The sequence below is a fragment of the Uranotaenia lowii genome, chromosome 3 (assembly GCF_029784155.1).
Source record: "Uranotaenia lowii strain MFRU-FL chromosome 3, ASM2978415v1, whole genome shotgun sequence".
Classification (NCBI taxonomy): Eukaryota; Metazoa; Arthropoda; class Insecta; order Diptera; family Culicidae; genus Uranotaenia; species Uranotaenia lowii.
In genome coordinates, this window is record NC_073693.1 from 180,901,562 (window position 1) to 180,917,410 (window position 15,849).

General features: G+C 34.9%; 2 protein-coding genes across 11 annotated transcripts in view; one reads left to right on the forward strand and one right to left on the reverse strand.

Moving 5' to 3' along the window:
- The window catches only part of LOC129751108 (uncharacterized), a 100,032-nt gene that overhangs the window by 34,620 nt on the left and 49,563 nt on the right, over positions 1–15,849 (forward strand). The window lies entirely within an intron of this gene.
- Positions 1–15,849, reverse strand: part of LOC129751109 (sugar transporter SWEET1) — a 54,679-nt gene that overhangs the window by 34,025 nt on the left and 4,805 nt on the right. For 4 of the 10 annotated variants that reach the window (XR_008738603.1, XR_008738606.1, XR_008738604.1 and 1 more), the window contains exons 3-5: positions 5,009–5,235; positions 4,775–4,950; positions 1,997–2,150 (exon numbers count right to left, since the gene is read on the reverse strand). The exons of 4 other annotated variants lie outside the window; for them this stretch is intronic. Coding sequence is in view for 3 of the 6 variants with exons in the window: in XM_055746411.1 (XP_055602386.1) it covers positions 2,016–2,150; positions 4,775–4,950; positions 5,009–5,235 (538 nt within the window). In the remaining 3 variants the exon portion in view is untranslated. Of the gene's footprint in view, positions 1–1,996; positions 2,151–4,774; positions 4,951–5,008; positions 5,236–15,849 lie in introns of those variants that run through there. 2 more of the 10 variants (XM_055746415.1, XM_055746416.1) reach the window with 2 other exon arrangements.

A 15,849-nucleotide genomic window follows, 5' to 3' on the forward strand; every position in this document is an offset into this window, starting at 1 on the left:
GATGGCACTTGAACTCATCAAAAAGGGGCCGGACAAGTTGGCCGATTGCCTAAACCGGTTGATGGTCCGGATCTGGGACACAGAACAGCTACCGGAGGCGTGGGTAATATGCCCCATCTAAAAAAAGGCGACAAATTGAATGGTGAGAACTACTGAGCGATTACTGTCCTAAATGTTGCTTACCAAAGTGCTGTCCCGAATCCTACCCCGCTGCAAACAGATTCGTGGAAAGTCATCAGGCCGGCTTCATGGAGGGATGGTCTACGACAGACCAGATCTTCACATTACGGCAAAACCTCCAAAAATGCCGTAAACACCAAGTCCCTACGCATCATCTATTCATCGACTTCAAAGCCGCATACGAAACGATCGACCGTGGCGGGCTATGGAAAATCATGGACGTACTGGATCAACTCGGAGTATTCGAGCGACGAGTGTTAAGAACCATCTTCGGTGAACCCAGTATACAGAAGTTGGAGAAGGCTGGCCGGATATGCTGAGCAGGACATGTTGCGAGAATGCAGGACGACTGTTCAGCAAAACAGGTGTTCGATACGAATCCGGTAGGAACGACAACGAGCAGGGGCGCAACGAGCGGTGTGGTTAGACTAATGGCGTATTTTTTTTTTGATTCCGGATTTGGCTCTGGAACCGTCAGAATAAAAAAAACGAGTTTCGGGTTTCGAGTTATTCCATACGTAGGTGTGCGTGAGAACGAGCGCAATGTTTACATGCAGCTGTCATTTTGTTCTCCCTTCTGGATTTCTTCATTCGGTTCTTCACATTCGGATTGCCGTTTTTCGTGTCCGGATTGCACTGGACTGCAGATAGTACGATTTTGCTTGGCTGAGAGGTTTCAAAGTCGCGGCAATAATCATTCGCCCGTTCATTATTTCAACTGTTTTGTTTTCAGCCAAAAACAGCTGTTTAATGTTTTGACAACAACGTTGAGAGTATTGGTGAACACTATAAAAACGCCACAGGAGGATATGTTTCACAAACATAAAACACGAAATATCATTTCCATCCAATTAGCCCCCAGTGATTGAAAACAGCTAGATTTAAAAATAATCCCTCGTAATTCATAAACCGCAAATACACATCCACTGGAGTATTGGGGAGGAGAATGGTATTTAAATGTGTTAACCCACTCCTTTCCAACTGTTTGAATATATCTGAAAAAAAAAAGAACCCAACCTCCGAATGATCAGAAAAAAAAGAAATAAAAAGAACAAACACAGAACAAATTTATAAGACACGAAACTTACTAAATAACAATAAAGATAAATTCAAAAATGAATAAATAAACAAAACAAACAAAGAAAAACACTTATAACATAGTAAATAAATAATAAAAATTAAAAAAAAATAAGAATCAAATTTTGAAAAAGAAAAAATAATGAAAAAAAAAACTAAATTGAAAGAGAAAGAAAACAACAACAAAAATATATGAATAAATAAAAATGAAAAAAAAAAAAATAGATAAATAAAAAAAATTAAAAAAAATGAAAATAAAAACAAAAAAAAAAAATGTCTCATCCTTTTTCCGGGCTTGACACCGCCAGCAACGGTTCTCAGTATTTATTTGTTTTCCTATTCTTTACTCAAAGAATATAAAAATAGAATTCCAAAATGTGTAAAATAATAATCGATCTATTAATCTTAAATAAATTATACTGACCAACTACACTACGGAAAACAAGTCAGTTAAGAACCATTCCAGGCGGATTTCCGTTTGCGTATGGTTGTTATTGTTATTAAATGAAGGTTGACTCATTGGGTTTTAATTAGCTATGAATAGGCTTTTGTGTTCAGTAGAACTTATCATCTTAGACTTCATAGGAAATTTGTTGCAGGAACAAAAAGACTGGAGCATCGATTCTTAGCAATAAAACAGCAAATCACACAGAGGCGTACGAGATACTACCTTGTTTTTGTATGTATATTTTTTATCATGTTACAATACTACTTTATCACAATTGTATTATTGGCTTACCCGTTGTTTATAATGCTCATTAAATCAAATCGCTTTCCGTACTCAGAGGTTCATACAATGGTCCATTGTTATACTGCATAACATTTTTAGCTGGATATATTACATAAAGCATCAACTGCACTGAAGATAACAGTGTTCCGAGAAGATTGGGTACCTGTGAATAAACAAAATCTCGCGTGAGCTTTCATAACGTCGAATGAAATAGAAGCATCAAACTGAGAAAAACGCTTCTTAAATTTGAAGAGTATTTTTCAAATCCTATTTTTATACCTTCGCCGATAACCCTTCAAAAAATACGCAATATCCAATACGCAATATGGAAACTAATCGTGTCAAGATATTCGCGATTATGAGTTAACTTAATTGCATACTATATCATTGCACAAAACCTATAAATCAGGTTTTTTTTTTTTTATCAAAAAATTCAAGAAAATCAAAAATACAAAAGGTGATAAAACACCCATCTTCCACAATTTGTTTTTTGCTTATGTAATCTTTCGGATGTTTGATAAATTCTTCGAAATGACCAACAAACTTTATTTATTCTCCCCTTTTTGTTTTTTTGAAAATTTCGAAGTGGAGGGGGGGGGCGGGGGGCGACGAAAGAAGAAATTGATATTTGTTCCGGCTTTACATTGATCCAAATAATGACTTCAAATCAAAATTAAAATAAAAGATGACACATGTTAAGTCTAGCTACAGGGTTCTTGAAGAACATCTAGACACCGCTCTCGATTGCGTACGACCGGTCATGCCGTTCAAACTTATACTTCAAAGTTATACTTGAAAAACATGTAAGGTACACCGGGGTAAGTGTGGACGCGGGGTAAGTGTGGACGATGGCTATAAAAACAATACTGTGCACTATTTTTTCAAACTTTTGATGCGGAATGTTCAATTTACTTGTAATCTATCCAATAACTGTGAAAAAGTTACGATTCAGACAATAACGGTTGTTTACAGCGACTTTTTCGGAATTTTTTATTTTCAACTACGATGTCGAGTTGATGTGCATCTTTTTCAATTGCAAATTTCTCCTAAACTAGCTGTCTCTCGATGAAAAACTCTACATTGAAACAATCCTTACATTCCAAACAACCAGTTAGGAAAAGAAACGGTGGTTAAAAATTAAGAAAAAAGAGTTTATTTACAAAAAACTAAAATTTTGTCTCCAACCCCTACCTGGGGTAAGTGTGGACGACTTTAAAAAGACTTGATGTTTACACATTTTTTCAATTTTCTGTCCTTCATCCTTTATGAGTTGTATTATTTAGCTAAATTAGGCATTCGGATCATGAAAATTTGAGTAAAGTACTTATTTGTTCTGTGTTTTTGATTGAAATCGGATCTCGTGTGTTGTAACATAAATTACACACTATAATTATAGTATCATGAACTTTTTTCAAAATTTTGGACGGTTCGAGCAATAAAGTAACGTATTCAACCAAGAAAAAAAAATTTTTTTGGAAATTTCCTGAGAAATCAAAGGGAAAATGTACCGTCCACACTTACCCCATAAAGCGGGGTAAGTGAAGACACCAGCCGTCCATAACGATTTGCGTGATAACTTTTTTCGCTTTGCTTCTATCGAGCTCATCTCTTCAGCTTTTGTAAAAAACATGTTCTGCATCACATTGAACGTCAATTTATCAAAATTGCTCCACTGCTGATTTTTTTATGATTTTTTAAAGTTGAACTATACGAAAACCCGTCCACACTTACCCCGGTGTACCTTATGTATGTATGTATGTTGGTTATCCACCATGGGGTGGTGCATGGATTCACCGCAGTTTCTGCCTAAATATGTGTTCACATGCATTCTTTAGATTATTAGGTTCGACAAATCTCCAATGCAGTACCCGGACCCATGGCTTCGTATGAACTGTTATGGTGAGTGTATTGTGTTGATGTGAGGTACATTTTGGAAGAACGAGTCAATCAGGTGGGCTAGTTTACTTACAGGTTCCGGCATTCGTGTACAGTAGCGCCGATATGGTCTAACGGATAGGCTGGCGCGAGTCTGGTTTTGGTATGCTAGGCATACTGGGGGTTCGAATCCCATAAGTGCCGACAGGTAAGATTTGTTTCCTCTTATAACTGACTATGTGATAAGAATGTTCAATCAGTTGCCAGCTCGCCAGGTATATACATGGATGCCGGAATACCTGTAAGTAAACTAGCCCACCTAATTGACTCGTTCTACCAAAATATACTTATATGAACACACCTAATACATTAACTCCATAACAGTTCATACGAAGCCATGGGGTTCGGGTATGGTGTACGCGTAGCATTGGATGTTTGTCGAACTTAACAATCTAAAGAATGCATGTAAACACATACTTAGGCAGAAACTGCGATGAATCCGTGCATGGATGGATAACATACAGGTATTCCGGCATCCGTGTATTTACCTGGCCAGCTGGCAACTGATTGAACATTCTTATTACATAGTCAGTTATAAGAGGAAACACATCTTACCTGTCGGCCACTTATGGTATTACTCAAAAGTTTTCTTGTCGATACCGGGAATCGAACCCAGGACGCCTGGCATACCGAAACCAGACTAGCGCCAGCCTATCCGCTAGACCACATCGGCGCTATTCAAAGTTATACTTGAAAAGCATGTCTGGTTAATACATTGCGGGTCAAATACGAGATATCTCGTTTTTTTCGCTAGACGCGAGTTGCGTAGATATATCTGAGAAGCATAACTCAAATGTGATACATTTTATCAAAAAACTTTGTGTTAAATATGAAAAATTAACATTTCCATACCTGTATGAATTTGTCCTCAACCAGCACGCCATAAAAAAACCATTGAAATGATACGAAGAAGGAAGCTGTGATGATAGGAAAAGGTAGACTGTCTGCACTTTTCGTTCGCACAACATGAGTCAATTTAGTAAGTGGAGAAGCAAAAAACATCACACTCACAATGCAACACAAAAGTCCTAAAAATAAACATAATTAATCTGAATCACTTACCTACCATAAATGCAACCATAATACCTATCCTTTCTGCTTCAATGGATGTATTTGTTTCATACAACGTATAAAAATGACATGACAACAAAACTCCAGTAGCTATCATGAATTGCTTTACCACAATCCTTTTGGTAATACAAAACGTAAAATAAATCAAACAGTATAAAAGAAAAAGTGAAGTACCGATGATGTTGACAAAGATGACTGTATGCTCATGACTGAGCAATCCGTATTTCAACCAGAGCGAACAGCTGAAAAGATATAATGAACAATGGCTTTTAAAAATTTAAATTTCACCTAGGGCTATTAGCTTAGCTTAGCTTGATTGACTACTCATATCCACTTAAAATCGTAAAATCCGAAATGCTGTTCTACTATAAAGATGATTGTATGAGAAAAAAATGTAAGATTTAATGAAACTTTACATGTTTAGTTGAATCGAGTTTTCAATTAAGGCAAAACGGTAATATTCGAAGAACAATAAATTACATATAGCATTTTGAACTCCACGATTGCTGGTGTGGCGAACGAATTCCACATCGTCAATGGTTGCTACTCCGTGATTGGCCGAAGCCATCAATTTTGTACAAGGGTCAAAAGAATGGTACTTGGGATTAGCCCATTCTCAATGTACAAAACTGATGCTCTCTCTTTGAACATCAATAACGGCGCCGGCCACGTCCTAGTAGTCAATGGATAGTTAGGAAAATAGAGAAAGGGATGAAAGACATAAATTTGCGCTTTAGAAACGAGGTCACCTATGCATCCTAGCAAACAATTTTGTTTGGGAGAGTGGGTAAAAGATTACCATCTGGAAACACTTCTGACAAGTGCATTGATCTTGTATTAAAAATCCTAGTCTCCTACGTTTTTTTAAACATTTGGATTTAACAGAATTACAAACATGTTTGTGCAAAAATATTATAATTGGTATCTTTTCTTTATCTGCTATCTTTCAAGATGAAAGTTTGATTAGTTGATAAGTTTCTAATCAAGTACAACACAATTTCTACGCATAATTTACAATATGATGTTTGTTTTTCATTTTCCAAAACTAGCCTTGTTTTACAGTTTTCGAGATTTTATTATAATGTCGTAGGAATACCAGTATGGGATGGAGAAATTGGACACATGACCGACTTTGTCATTTCCTTTTATATAATGTGCTATATTGTGTTCTTGTGAAAAGGTGCTCTAGAATAACTATTCCAACTATTCAAGTATACAATTTGGAAGCAAAGAAACTGGGAAATACAATCTTTTTAAATAATTCATCAGGTATAAACTATTTCAGTAAATTACTATAAGTACAGAAAGGAAAATCAAATTATGAAATTTATGTAACAAACAAATCAGAATTAACAAACCGGAGCCTTAAAATATTAATTGAAATAGATATTCAACAGTCTAAGCACTCTTTAATTCCGAGCTTGAAAATTTTACTTTTTGAATCACAACCTTTAAAAACGAAAATAATTTTTAATCATAAGCCTTTGGAAAACGGCTACGTTGATAGAGATTCTCAATTTTATTCCTGCAATTTCGTTCAATACATGTATCTCGATTGAATAATTAATATGCCTGTCATTCTAGTCTATACAATGATTGTGTGAAACAGCGTGATAAAGTTAAAATAATAATTATTGAGTTTAATTTCTAAATATGATTTGATGTTTTTTTTTGTGAATATCTTTGAATGGAATTTTCTCTCAGGTTGGATGTCTGATCCTTCATACTCAAATGCATATGTTAAAGCTAAAAGCAAAAACGATCTTCCTATCAAACACAATCAAAGCATGCTTCTGTTGAAATACTGTAGAAAAAGTGAATTAGCAAACGATGAATAGACGCGATGACAATTTTGTCTTAAAAACGACAACACGACAACAGTAAAGTTATTTTATGAAATACTAATATGATGATAGTTTGAGTAACAAGCGATTAAAGAATTTGTCTGTTTGTTTAACTTTAACTGCAAATATCTATGTAATAAAAACTGTTTAAATCTATCATTTCTATGTGTTAAACTTTGGGAACCCATTTAAAATTTTTTTGTCGGCGAACTAACGAATTGAAAAAGCTTATGAAGCTAAATGTTCATCTTGCAACATTGTGCTTAACAAGCTTTCTTGCATTTAAACTTGTATACAAGTTCATTTCAATTTCACCTAGGGTTATTGCTAATGAACAAACTAAACCCAATGAATTCATGTAATGATGTTTTTCAATCCACATTTTTACATATTTTGTGGTCACTAATCAAAATAATAACCACTAATCAAAATATGTACATAGGTCACTATGAGAAATACTTTGAACTCGATAGCTGATCTACAGCTTCAATTCAAAAGTATGTTTTTAAGATTTTTTCTTAGAAAGTGACTAACGTATGTGGTCTAGTGGATAGGCTGGCGCGAGTCTGGTAACCCAGGTGTACTGGGTTCGATTCCCGGTATCGGCAAGAAAAACTTTTGGGTTCGAATCCCATAAGTTGCCGACAAGTGAGATGCTTGGGGAGTCAGTAGAAGCCAGTCTCGAACCCACCCTTGTCCTTCCTCCAACTGGTATCAGGAGGGGTTGGTTTATTATATTGAACTGCATTCTGTCCATATCCAGCCGGAATGGATATAATGAAGTGCATGATGGTCTAACCAACGTCTCATGATCGCTTATGTACTATTCTACACTGCCTACTCTAAACTTTAAAATTTCCTTCTCCAAACTATCTTTAATTTTCATTTCCAGCGTCAGCTCCCCGAGCTATTTAAACGCCACAACAAAAAAAAATGACTAACGTTAAAATAAATTAAATCAGTTGCTGAATCAAAATCGCTTCCTTTAATTCGACCACGGTATGAGAAAAGTTCAAATACCGGTATTTCGATAGCAACCTACTTTCTTCTTCAATGAGCATTTTCGATTGAAAAATGTGTAATGTCCCTCCCACAAATTGTCCGACTTAGGTAAGCTACTAGTATAAGCTGCATGAATGGAACGCGTCTATACTTTTTGAGAAAACAAACTAAAGTGAGGTTTTATTCATTCCGTTTTGAACTCAGTTCTATGTACAACGCGTAGTTCTATGAATGAACGCGCGATGCTGAATAGTGCGCTGTGCTGCCATCAACTAGTAGGTAGCAAAAACCTCTAAATGCTCGGCAGTTGTGCCGTTCTTTGGTTTTTTGGGTCTACCTACTCTTTTTTGGGTGTTGCCTGGTAGTGCTTCATTATTTCCTATCCGATCAATGTTCCGAAAATCAATCATTTTCGATCAGCCTTGCTTTACTGCATTCAGAGTCAAACAATCGAAGCAGTCAATTTTTCCTCTCTAACCAAGTCATATAAACAATCATGCATGACAACGGCGCTGCTGTACCTTCCCAAAAACATGATGTGGTAGAGAGGACGCAGACTATCAGCAACGAACGACTCGATGGTGATTGCCTTCCTTGATGGTTTTCAACCTTCTAGGATCACAACTGATATGTATCAGTTCTGAGAGATGTGTAAAGGTTACAACATGATTTTTAATTTTTCGCTTTGCGTAGTACAACGAAAACATTACTAAGTAACCGCAATGAACTGTCCAGCATGTGCTACCGCTTTTTTCAACATGTGATCGTGGTATTTCGTCATATTTTCCTTCTGATACATTCATGATCGTCTATCAATAACGAACGTTATAAACAATAATTCGAGGATAGACGTGAATGGACGGGGAGCGACGTTAAAAATGTATCATCAAGTGTGTCGATCACCATTGATCAGCCACGTGACGAAAAGCAACGGTAGCCCCCGATGGGGCATGGTATATTTTTTTGTATCTAGTTAGTGTTGATGTTCGACAAATATTCAACAAATACTTTTACCACGTGCGTATCACAGCACTCGGAGGTATAAGTATTCTAGTATGAAATGAATCCTGATTGCTTTTCTTGAGCGATATCCCGAACATTGTATCCGATTCTGCACACAAAACTTTCGAGGCCGGAAATTAGCAAAATTTTGCTCAAATTTGACCAGCTAGAAACATAGCAATCAATTTAGCAAAAAAATTTAACTAAAATTTTAGCAAACGAGAAAAAACTTAGCCGCCGCATTTTTTACTAAAATTTTACTAAAATCAAGCAATATGAACTTTCATACAGCTAAAATCAAGTAAATTTGACTTTTTGCTAACTCAACAGTAAAAAAATATTTTTGCTAACGGAAAGTAACAGTAAAATTTTGATAAGTAGAGCCCCGAAAGTTTTGTGTGTGGGTATTGACAGGTATATTATTGTATTTCTTTTTACCTAAGAATTTGAACAACCAAGTGTGGCCTAGTCCAGTGTCTCCCCGTTCAGCTTAGTTTGATTAACTACTCACATCGACCTTCAACCGTTAAACCCGAAATGCATGAATGTATAAAATGTTATTACTTATTGCAAAATCAAATTATGATGACAATCACCGAGTTCCACGATCGCTGGCGAGGCTCAGTAGAAAAAGTTCCACATCGCCAATGGTTACAGTCCGTCCTGTTTCAGAAATCGGCTATTTTGGCTACTTTTATTGTAAAATCATTTTCACGAAACCAGTAAGAGATTTTTACAGAAAAATTGCTCTAGCAGATGTCTGCTCATGTGAATATAGTTTTCAGACTCTTATCTATTGGAACATGAGATAAAACGGGAATTTTTCTTAATATGCGCAGCATTTAGCCCGCCTCCCCCCTATTCCTTGATTGACCGAGGTCACCAATTTTGTCCAAATGCCAAAATGGTTCTTGTGACTAGAAGCTTATTTTCAATGTACACAATGTATAAAATTGAGCTTTAAGACCGAGGTTTCCTCTGTATAGCATCCTAGCAACATAATTTTGGTTGGAGTGGGGGTGAAAAGGATTAGGACACTTATGACTAGTGAATCATGAAGATTATTTTCCTTACTCTTTTTGCTCCTATTGAGAGCTTCCAATTGATAAAAAATCATGTTTATATATTGAGTTTAATGGAAACAACAAATTTATTCGTAATAAATAAATTATTTAAAAAAAAATTCTCAATATAAATTTGTTGAAAAGTATACTATGTTATATATTATGTATATTATGTATATACGTATGTTATATGTTATGAATTAAATGTGTTTATAAATTATCATAATAACCAAAAATGAAAAAAAAATCCTAAAAATTTAACAACTGAGTAGAATAAACATTCTCTAGATGTGAACATATTTGACCACTACGTCTTTTAGAAGTGTTTAAAAAAAAATAAAAAAAATCAGAGCTGCTGTCAATAACGTCGCTTCAGTTGATCTTTACAAACAAATAATATTTCTTAACCTTCCCATGCCGTTCGCAAAATATCTGTTAATTTTTTTTCGGGTCTATATAACCTGCCGTTTGCTATCGTTCCCCTGGCCATAAATAATAACCGATTTTGATGATATTATATTCGTTGTTTAGGTAAATTAATCTAGTTTCTCAACATTATGAAATAAAGTCAATATGTTTTAGGAAATTACCGGTAATCGATTCCGAATGAAAAAAGTCCAAAAAAAGAGCTCATTTTTAAATGCTTATATCTTCTGAATGATCTATTGTTTTGATCTAACTTTACGATTTTTGAAATTGTTAAGAATTTACCTTTCTATAGATGTATAAATATGTAGGGGTCCAGTGGAAGGATTGGCCGCTATCCCGGAACTTCCGGTAGAAAAAATTCTTACTTCAAAAAAGTCACCCAATTTTGGCTTTGCATTGCTGTATCTCGCTTACCAATGGACCGATTCTCTAAATTCAAATTTTAGTTTTTTTTCGATAACTTTATTATTATATTCATTGAACAAACTTTGTTTCTAAAACAATTTTGTTTTTCAGTATCTCTGAATGAAACTTACAACTTTTTCGACATTTTTCAACTCTCCCTTGGGTTGATGGCTTCTCGGGGTTTTGTCATCGTGATTTCTCGGATATTTTCATTAAAACTGTCCACTTTTTATATACCCAGAGATTCATTGAAATCTGCCCTTTCGATTGGTATACTTTTTGTGAAGTTTTTCAAAAATTTGTAACAACGTTTTTCCAATATACTGAAGGCTGTCAGATTTCAACCAGTCCAGCACACATTTTCAGACGGTTTGCGTACTAATTTAGCACCCCTCCGCGTAGTCTCAAGAGAAACGAAATCCTTTAGCTCTCCTGTCGCTCACCAAACCTACCTCCCAGCAGCAAACAGGAGGAATCGCCGTGCCGCGTGGTTTGTAGATTGAATTTCGTTTGATTTTGGTCATGCTGATACTAACGTAATGAATGTTTTATTGTTGGAAGGTCAATGATTTGCTAATAAATATGTATCATAACTAATATAGTGCTTTAATCTTTCTTTCAGTTGTATCATCTACTTGTCTTATTCGAATATTTTTGAAAAGTTTTATTTATTTCACTCAATTCCTCTAAAATCTAAAATACAAGTGAAACTTGAAAATTAGTGAAGATCATATCTTATATTATTTTTTTTTTAGGATTTAGAACTCTGAGCTCATAATTCAAAGTCCAGAATACATAATCCTTGGTTCACAAGACAGTATTCAGAACTGAAAATTTCGTATTATATTATACATTCATATGTTTCTGAATTCTGTATCAGAAATCAAAATGCAGAATTCAGCATTCCGAATTCCAAAATTCAGAATCTGAAATCTCAATCAAAATTAATTGAGATTAATAATTCAGAATCTTGAATTTAGAATTTAGAACTGAAATTTAAAATTTAAAATGTGGAATTATTAATTGAAAATTTTTAGTTCATAATAAAGAATTTAATTGAGGAATTAAGCGTTTAGAACAAAAAATTATGAAGAAAAAAAAATGAAATTTCTACGATTTTTGACAATTTTTGTAAAAGTTCAGTATTTTCATTCAAAAATTTCTTATTTTCAAGTTATAAATTCTTAATTATTCTAAATTTTTAACTCAAAGTTCTAAATATAAATTCTAAATTCTAAATTAAACCTTAATCAGAAACCCTAATCAAAAATCTGAATCTGAAATCTGAATCTAAAATCTGAATCTGAAATCAAAAATCTGAAATCTGAATCTGAAATTTTAAACTGAAATCTGAATCTGAAATCTGAATAGGAAGTCTGAATCTGAAACCTGAATCTGGAATCTGAATCTGAAATATGAATCTGAAATCTGAAATCTGAATCTGAAATCTTTTTTTGTTCGTTCGTACTGTAAGTTTCCGCTTGTGGGACGAACCACGCTAGGCCTACTATTGTGTGGTGGTTGCTACAATTCTATCTGTCTCAACCACTGCAAGGTAGTAGGCCCGTGAGGAACAAATCGATGAAATGTGATGAAAAGTTTTCAAATTAAAATCACCCTTCCGCTCAATTTTCAACATCTTTCATCTTATTCTAATCTTCTATCCGTCTATAATCTTTCAATTCTTGAATATTCTTTCTCAAAGAATCTGAAATCTGAATCTGAAATCTGAAATCTGAATCTGAAATCTCAATCTAAAATCTGAATCTGAAATTTGAATCTGGAATCAGAAATCTGAAATTTGAATCTGAAATCTGAATCTGGAATCTGAATCTGAAATCTGAATCTGAAATCTGAAATCTGAAATCTGAATCTAAAATCTGAATCTGAAATCTGAATCTGAAATCTGAATCTGAAATCTGAATCTGAAATCTCAATCTAAAATCTGAATCTGAAATTTGAATCTGGAAACAGAAATCTGAAATTTGAATCTGAAATCTGAATCTGGAATCTGAATCTGAAATCTGAATCTGAAATCTGAATCTGAAATCTGAATCTGAAATCTGAAATCTGAAATCTGAATCTGAAATTCGTGAGTTTGAGCCCAAGAGTAAACATCGAGCACAGTTGTACCTGATAAGTTTTTCCATGACTGTTTGCAAACTGCATCGTTTATATAAGTCGCGAATCATATAAAGATGTTAAAACGACCATAACCGAAACAATTTTTTTTAATAAAAATAATAGATTTCACAGTTGCAGAAAATTGTGCTTGAATATAATGGAAAAATTTATAATACCATCCATAACCGTATAGGTACATATGTACAGTACATCTATATATATAAAAAGCAATTATCTGTATGTTTGTCCTCTAAAGACTCAGCCGTCTTAAGAGCTAGAGATCTGAAATTTGGCATGGATGCTCATTAGGACCAGGAATGATGAAAAATGTTTTTAGATTTTTGGACGACCCCTTCTGAAGGGGGTCGTCCATACAAGACAAATATTGTTTTTGCGATATTGGCGTTATTATATATCGGATTTTGATGAAAAATTGCACATGAGTGTTTTGAGAGACGAGCGATCGATTACAGTTATCAAATTTAGGGTCAGGGGTCGGCCAAAGGGGTCGTCCATATTCACTGATTAATGTTTTTGCGATATTGGCGTTATTATACACCGGATTGTGATGAAAATTAGCCCATGAGTGTTTTGAGGGACGAGCAATCGATTTCAAGTTTCGAATTGCGGATCAGAAGTTGGCTGAAGGAGTCGTGCATACCCAACTTTAATGTTTTTGCGATTTGGACGTTATTCTACATTGGACTGAGATGAAAATTTCCGCATAGGAGTTTTGAGGAACGCTCTTTTGCTTTCAGGTTTCAAATCTTGACTCAGGGGTCGGCAAAAGGGGTTATTATCTGTTCACTGATTTTACGATATTCTCTTGATTGAGCATAGAATTGTAATGAAAATTGACACATGGGAGGTTAACAGAAAAGATAATTGATTTCAGGTGTCAAGTTTTGAATCGTGGTCAAAAAAAGGCCGTCCATGTTAGTTGCTCACTGTTTTCGTGATATTGTCGTGATCATGCATCGGATTGAGATGAAAATGTTCAGATGAGGGTTATAAACTATGAGCAATTGACTTCAGGTAGCATGTTCCGTGTCAAGGGTCGGCGAAAGGGGCGTCTGTATTCGCTGTTCACTGTTTTCAGGTTCAAAATAGCAAAAGGGAGTTTTGAGGAACGTAAAATTGGTTTCAATTATCGAATTTCGGGCCATGGGACAGAAAAACAGGGTTTCATTGAAAGTTCAGTGTTTTGTGCAATAATTTTGTTGGAGGCAGTTAATTGATACCAATTTAAGTGTGAAGGTCAAGCAAAAGAGTCGTGCACATAAACAAATAGTACATGTTTCTGCCATAATGTCTAGATTTTGCAACCGATCGAGAGGAAAACACTCTCACATAAATTTTAATAAAAAGCCAATCAACCGTTTAATTTGAATTTCAAGTAATAGTAATAGTAGCGACTTTAAGCACTGTTGAATTTTTTCCCCGAAATTCGTACGGGATCAGCTAGTATATAATATAAAATATCAAAAAAGATTCAAACAATACCTACAATAATATAACATTCATCAGCACAATTAATCAACAAACCACGCGGCGAGACGACAGTTCCTCCTGCTGATGGGTGGTAGATTTGCATTTGGAGAGCGACAAAAAGAGAGCTAAAGGATTTGTTTCTCCCGCGGCTACGTGAGGGGTGCGAGATTTGTACACCGACCTGCTGAAAACGTGGGCCAAACTGGTTGAAATCTGACAGCTTTCAGTAAATTCGAAAAACGTTGCTACAAATTTTCAAAACACCACACAAAAAGTATGTCCATCGAAAGAGGAGATTCTAATGAATCTCTAAGTATATAGAAAGTGACCACTTTGAGTTCAAATTTTAAAGAAATCACGCTAACAAAATCCCGTGAACCCACCGACACGAGGGGGAATTTGAAAAATGACAAAAAAGATGTGAGTTTCATTACTATATACTGAACAACTGAAATTTTTGATGAACCAACTATGTTCTACAAAAATAATAATAAAGTTATCGAAAAAAAACTAAAATTTGAATTTAGAGAATCGGTCCATTGGTAAGCGAGATACAGCAATGCAAAGCCAAAATTGGGTGACTTTTTTGAAGTAAGAATTTTTTCTACCGGAAGTTCCGGGATAGCGGCCAATCCTTCCACTGGACCCCTACATATTTATACATCTATAGAAAGGTAAATTCTTAACAATTTCAAAAATCGTAAAGTTAGATCAAAACAATAGATCATTCAGAAGATATAAGCATTTAAAAAAGAGCTCTTTTTTGGATTTTTTCATTCGGAATCGATTACCGGTAATTTCATAAAACATATTGACTTTATTTTATAATGTTGAGAAACTAGATTAAATTACCTAAACAACGAATATAATATCATCAAAATCGGTTATTATTTGTGATCAGGGGAACGAGCGCAAGAGCCCGGGTCAATATGACCCGAACGGCATATTATCGGTTTTTTTCATGGGGCCATTTCCGGTGGGCACCGGAAGTTATCTGGTACTACAGATTGTGTCTTCTGCGGCTCTGCATAACTGTTCCAAATTTCAGATTTTTCCTATTTTTTTGTCACGAGTTATGATGAATTGAATGTACGCTTCGGGTCATATTGACCCGAACGGCGCGGGAAGGTTAATATATAAATTTCGATGGTGAGTTTTAATTTCTAAGAAACTTAGAAACTCTAACCAAGATAACTGATGGAATATATATTTAGAACTGGTCAAACAACGGAAGGTTTAAAAAATTAATAATCATATTATCAAAATTATGGAATGTTTTTGTAAAATTATTAAAAAAGAACAAATATTCATGAATAATTTTCCACATTGAAAACGTGTGGAATTTAAGAGCAATTTCCTACTGGGTTTCCTTTCGATTTACTGGTTACAGGAAAATCACGAGAATACTTATAACGCTTTGACGTTTTTCGAAGACCAAAGGAAATGAATTGTTGACTCCGAAGGTTTCATCCCCGGCAGTATTCCAGGAATACAG